This window comes from Hipposideros armiger, unplaced genomic scaffold (genome assembly GCF_001890085.2).
Source record: "Hipposideros armiger isolate ML-2016 unplaced genomic scaffold, ASM189008v1 scaffold_45, whole genome shotgun sequence".
In the NCBI taxonomy this organism is placed as follows: Eukaryota; Metazoa; Chordata; class Mammalia; order Chiroptera; family Hipposideridae; genus Hipposideros; species Hipposideros armiger.
Window position 1 is genome coordinate 2916053 of NW_017731395.1, and position 6586 is coordinate 2922638.

Consider the following 6586-nt stretch of genomic DNA (forward strand, 5'->3'; position numbering starts at 1 on the left):
TCACGGCTGCTCAGCTTGGGCTGACTCGAACCGCTGTTGCTCAGAGCTCAAACTCTTGAGCGAGCTCTTAACCAACTGAGCCACTCAGCCGGCCCTGAATTGTCTTTTAAAGGTGAAGGTATGCTAGGCAAATCCTCAGGCATAAAATATCTCAACTCTCTTGCTGCCCAGTGAGTGACCCCATCTGAAAACACTGCACCATTAGAGGAAGTATAAGAAAGCTGTATCTACAAATTTGCTGTATAATGTATGGGAGTTGAAAGTGATCAACTAGCTTATGAAAGTATACTCGTAGATGCGGTAACATCCAAAAACCAAAAAAAATGAAAACCCAGAACCAAAGTTCGGGACAATGCCCAGGAAGTGAGGCTAGGGGTGGAGATGAAAGGAAAATGAAAACATGCGTTTGTCCACAGAAGACGGGAAACACGGATAAGTTTACGAAAGCAACAGTAGTAAGCAAACATGAGTTCAGAAACTTCAGAGCAAACAAAGTAAAAACAAAAATAGGATTTATAACTTTTAAGCTAACGGAGGCAAAAGAAATCGATCCAGCCTGTGGAATGGAGGAAAAGAGACAAAAAAATTTTAAAGTGTTTAAAATGTGATGCGATTTATCACCTCCTACGCCAGCGGTTCTCAACCTTTCACAGGGGTCGCCTAAGACCATCGGAAAACACATGTTTTCGATGGTCTTAGGAACCGAGACACCGCTCCTCTATCCATCTCCAGGACCACATGCAGAAACGCCCACATACGAGTACCCGGCGACCCCTGTGAAAGGGTCATTCGACCCCCAAAGGGGTCGCGACCCACAGGTTGAGAACCGCTGTCCTAGGCTATGAAATACATATGCTGATGGCTATAAGCACTTACCTTTCAACTGATGTGTTTGGAAGTGATTTAACTAGAACAGGGCTTAGGACCTTGTTTTTAAAAGTCATTTTCCTTGGCAAGCCATCGTTTTCCCTTATCTAAATGTCACCTAGAGGACAGTTTCTAGAGCATCATCACATACCAGTACAAAACAGGAAGAAATAATTTAGGCCCTTATTTTCTGCCACGCCCCCAAATGAACCTGTCATTCAACTCAGCTTGGCCCGAGTCTTACCTAAAAACTGTTTTTAATAACCTTAGCGTGTTTTGCTGCCATACTTGTATAGTTTTTAATTTATGTTTTTTATGGAACTGGTGACAGAATTCTTTCCACCTAGGATCCCAAACTAATGAAAGATTTGGAACCTGCCTTACACATTTTGTGTATATGAGCCTTCTTGCCTTCTCCAAACTTAATTCAGGCATATATCTATTAACTTTCTAGCCCTCATGATTAAACAGATGTCAGTTACGTATCTTAAAGAATCGAGAAAGCTGGGTTAGCGAAACAGGGAAATTTTTGTCTGTTGGAGTAAGGATTGAGCGGAAGTACCTTAAGAAAATCATTCCTACATAGTTTAGTCCTTACTAGCAACCAGTCAAGATTGCGGCAGGCACAACGGGGGTTGTGCGCGCGGTAAGGAGAGCCTGACCCATGGTAAGAGGAATCCACCCCTTTTGGCTGCTGCTTTCTCTTTTCTCCAGAGCTTCTCTGACTTGGCTTGCCTCCCGGCTGGAACCTGAAACGAGGAATTATTCTCAAACCTGAAACGAGGACATATTCTCAAACCTGAAACGAGGACATATTCTCAGAGTGCAGTGCCCGCACTCTGTTGGTGGCCTCCTGCCTTTGACCCCGGAGCTTTATTCTCCTTAGCGTTACCCGTTACCGTTGGCTGTGGGGCTGGGATTCCCAAGCAGGGGAAGAAGGGCTTCCGGGTGGGCCCGCCATCTTCTCCGCCACCCGTTTTCTGTTGGTGATGATATTTCTGTGGCGGGTCTCTCCCTCCTAGTCCCATAAAGTTGCCCATACCTCTCGCCTGCCCGTCTTTCCACCCGCCACTTACAAAGGAGAGCATACAAACCAACCCAGCTTTCCAGCTTCTTCCAAACAACTGCTGCTGCTGGGGACGGGGAGCTGCCGGGGGATGGGGAGCTAAAACGTAGTGAGCTTTTTGTGCTCTGCCTGTTACTCCTACAATCTGAGAAAAGAGCCGGAGAGAGCTGGATAGTAATAAGATTCTAGTAAAGTAGAATGCTACCAGGGTTTTTTTCAGTCACTTGCAGCTTAAATTCATTTCTTTGACTCTCACAACTACAGTTGGAGTTTTAAAATGGCTTTTTTTTCTTCCTAAAGAACAATGTGTATGCTGGAGGTAGCATGGCAAGAAGGAACACATACGTCTGTGAACGGACCACGGATCGGTACACGGTGCTGCAGAACGGCAAGGACAGCAGGTAAGTGTCGGAGTGCCAGTGAGTGCCACCTCTGTCCTTGTCCTACCGAGTGCTCTTGCTAAAACAGAGTGCTCTTGCTAAAACGCCTGTTTTAGCGATGGGTCGAGAGGAAAGGAAAGACAAAGCAGTGAGATGCACCCAACTGTTCTTACTAAGGCATCTCCTTCTGTACCAGAGGGGGTGGGTGGGAAAATATTTCAGAAAAACAGGAGGTAAATACCTTGAGAAGCTCCAAATAAAATATTTTTTACAATAATTTCCTATTTGCCTATAACAAAGCAGATCATACCGTCCTAGTCTGATCTTCATCATTTGAGTCTTATTCTCTTATCTACCTGCCGCTTCCTTCTTACCTGCTTCCCTTCCCCCCACCACCAAGTCATCACTCATCCAAATAGGAAGGGCTTCTAAAGAAATGCGACCAGCTCAGGTGATCATTGAGAATGATAAAGTTCTCAAAGTGTTTTATCTTAGACAATGATAAACTGTATTGTTTTTATTATTTTAAAATTTGAGCTTTGTCTCATCATGAGTTGTAACACAAGACTATTCATCAATCTAGTACAAAAGGCCAGGGGGCCTATTCTAATAAAATTCTATTCTCAGGTCTATCCCTAATCCTGTCAGTAGACTGGACAGGCCATTCTTACATTTGTTTCCTCTCCACTAATAGACATGTCAAGTAAGTGTTATTATGAGGCCTAGAAAGGTATCTTCCTTGCACATAACATCCTTTAGGCAAGAAAGATAATTGGGAATTGATTTCCAACTTGCTCTTTTTCCTATACTAAGCCCTAATCTGCAGCTCCTGTAATCTGCAACAGTTAGCCTATCGATTAATGGTATGAGCTAAAAGTGTTTTAATAATGTTTCCGGCAATAGTATTTTTGCTATAATTATGAATTCTTATTGTGTAATGAACAATGAACCACAGCAACACATCACAACGTGAATTTTGGAAAGTTAAATATGTCTCTAGTCATAATCATTTACCCATAAAAATCCTCTCAGATTCATATAGAGAGGACAAGTGTGTGTGACATCCTCTCCATGGGAGGTGGCGGCAAGTTCACCCTCTGCATTTTTAACAAGAACATTGTTTTGTTAATCATTAATAATGCCACTGATGTTAATTTCTTAAGTGCTTCAGTCATGAAAGATGTTAAGTCAATTTAGATTTTTAAAAGGCCTAGTTCTTAAATTCTAGTGAACGGCATCTTTTCTTATTTCTTCCATTTCCATGGTCTTCTCAACTGTTTTATGCCGGAAGCCTTACGGAGATGTCCGCGAGTAGCTTATCGTCTGCCAGCTCTGCTATGGCCTCTGCTGTCCCCTCAGCGCGACCCCGCCACCAGAAATCCATGTCCGCTTCTGGTCACCCTATAAAAGTTACACTGCCGACCATTAAAGACAGCTCGGAAGCTTACCGACCCGGGTAACGAGATGGCTGCCTTTCGTTGGGTTTGTCGTTAGGAGTTTTTAAAAATACCGCGCCGTGTGAAAAACATGCTGGGCCACCTGCCACTGGGAGCTTTGTGCAAAGGTGCAGGGTGTGTGGCAGAGGAGAAGCTGAATGGTAACATGAACTTACCGTACCTCCTAGCTGTTTTATAAAATGTTGTTTCTGATTTAATGCATTTTCTAGAGGAATTTTCTTGAAGGATTTTATTTTAAACTCATTCGTAAAAGTGAAGTGTTGCTGCCTAAGTTATCATTTGGTTTAATTGAGATGGTTTAAAAACCAAAAAATGACATTGGGAGTTGAGTCCTCTGTGCAGTCGTCCTGGCTCCTGGCGGTTACTTATTCTTAATAAACTGGCCTTTTTGTTTCCCTGTTGATGAAACAGATGCTCCTAAAGAGCCCTTTCAAATATAAAATTATATGATTAGTTTTTTCTAGTATTTGTCGATGTTAGGATTTCTCCACTTCCGGAGCATCTTAGTTAGGTTGTTACTCACGTTGGTGGAGTCACTGAGGCCGAAATTATAAATAGGGAGTGATCCCGTTGAAATGCTTTTGGACAAACAATACCATTCATGTTCCGCGTTGCTGAATGGTGTGGCGTGATGCTAGTTTTGAGCACAAGTGAAAGCTTTCTCCGTCGCTATGCTGGGTAATATATCTTCATTTGCCCCAACAGCACAACCCAGAGAGTGCCTGCTGCTTCTCCATCTGCTCACAGCATTAGCGCCACCACGCCAGACCGGACCCGTTTCCCCCGGGGGAGTTCCAGCCGAAGCACTTTCCACGGTGAACAGCTCCGGGAGCGACGCAGCGCGGCTTACAATGGGCCGCCCGCGTCGCCGTCCCATGAAACGGGTGCATTTGCACACGCCAGGAGGGGAACGTCAACTGGTATCATAAGCAAAATTACATCCCGATTCGTGCGCAGGTCAGTACCGATGTGCGGAGGCGTTTGGTGTCCTCCGGAAATTATAAAGGAAACCGGGTTTTTTTCTTTTATCCTGATAGTGATTTTTCCAAAATGGTTTCACGACTTTTTATTAGAGCTGCATTTTTTACAGAAGTTTGAAGGAAAAAATCGAGGAAGACAAAGTCTCTTTCCTTAAGAGAAAGAAGAAAAGAAAATGGACAGCATGAGAATTTAAAAATTCTATAAAATGGAGTGGAAAGAGCAAAACTTGACATCAAAACTGTGTTTTAACAAAAAGATGCACCTCTACTTAAAAGCCTTGATTTAGAAAAAGGAATAGTTTGCATTTATTCTTCAAATAATATTTCTTAAGAATACTTTTAAATTGCTCACTAATAATATATAGTTTTCCTTTTTTCTTTCTTGTAAAAGGCCTATAGACTGCAGTCACACAGATTACTTATATAATTTAACATCATTAAATCTTAACAGCAAAACATAGTAAACACAAAGTGAATACTAGTAAACTAATAAAATAGTAAAATTGCACCCTTTTCTAAAACATAAGCATAAATCAACATACGCTGATTGTACAAGTTGCTGAACACAGCGCAGGTTGATATGAACTTGATCTGTTACCAGGTCCTACTAAAAGCCTCGTGAAGTCCTGCGTGTACATAGCGCTGTGCTAGGTGCTGAGCAGGCTACAAAGATGAATGAGACAGCATCCCTGTCCATACAGTCCTGAGAGAAGCAGGCCTATAAACCACCAGCCATGGTGTAAAACCAAACGTGTGCTGAAGAACACGCGTGGGCAGCGTGCTGGGGGCTCGGGGGGATGCACGCTGTTCCCGTCTGGGGAGAAAGTTAGGGCTGCAGACCGGGTTGTTACTTGAGCAGATAAGAAAATACGGGTGAGAAATCATACTCGCTTTCCAAATATTAATTAAATACTTTTCGGTGTTATTAGTGTTCCTAGCATTTCAAGGAAGGGGTATGGAAAAAAAGAGGCAGCTCATGGACCAGTTTGTCCAGGATCACACAGCTGGATTTAAAACTTTAAAGACTCAATGCAACATGGCTTCCTAAGCAGATCAATCAATGATTTCGTCCCATTTGGGCAATTACCAGGTAGCATGACACCTTGCTGGAGAAGGACCTAGAAGCTCCCAGCAGCGTCAGCATAACAGTGAGACAGTGGTGCTGGCCGACCCTCTGCTGGGCACTAGCAAGATTACCAGCAGCTCCAACTGTTGGAATTTGGATAACCATTTAAAGCCATTTTTAAAAGCCGGTTCTTGCTCATGGTTAAGCGAGGATTAATTTTAAAGTGGAGATAAAATAGGTTTTGAGTTCGATGCGTGGTTACTAATTGTGCATTACACATTGTGCAAAATATTTCTCTTTGCAATAAAAATGAAGATTCTAGAGGGAAATTAGGAACAATACACGAGAAAGAAGTCAGGACAGAATGTTAGAGCGCGAAAGTGCCATAGAGATAAGTCCGCTGGCAGGTTAGGATAAGGGATTGCCATAGAGTCGTTTAACAAACATGTGAAAACCTACTGCATGCTCAGCACTCTGCTAGGTGCTGTTGATCAGCAGTGAGTGATCAGGAAGGGATGGGGCCGCTCACTCCTGTGAGCAGCTCACTCCCTTACAACATCCCACACAGTGGGAACACTTTCTTCACTTGGCTTCTGGTCTTCCTCCTGCCACTGCAACAAGCGGTCCCTCCCCAGGCGCATTTGCTGGTTCGTTCTTTCTTTCTTTCCTTCCTTCCTTCCTTCCTTCCTTCCTTCCTTCCTTCCTTCCTTTCTTTCTTTCTTGCTTTCTTGCTTCTTTCTTTTTTCTTTTAGATTTTTTTTTAATTGGGG

At 43.2% G+C, this 6586-nt stretch overlaps 1 protein-coding gene across 1 annotated transcript in view; it reads left to right on the forward strand.

Moving 5' to 3' along the window:
- MARK1 (microtubule affinity regulating kinase 1) overlaps window positions 1–6586 on the forward strand; it is a 97593-nt gene that overhangs the window by 81186 nt on the left and 9821 nt on the right. Inside the window, exons 13-15 of the mRNA XM_019639592.1 lie at window positions 2234–2334; window positions 3605–3769; window positions 4476–4727. Of these exons, the coding sequence (XP_019495137.1) occupies window positions 2234–2334; window positions 3605–3769; window positions 4476–4727 (518 nt within the window). The remainder of the gene's footprint in view (window positions 1–2233; window positions 2335–3604; window positions 3770–4475; window positions 4728–6586) is intronic.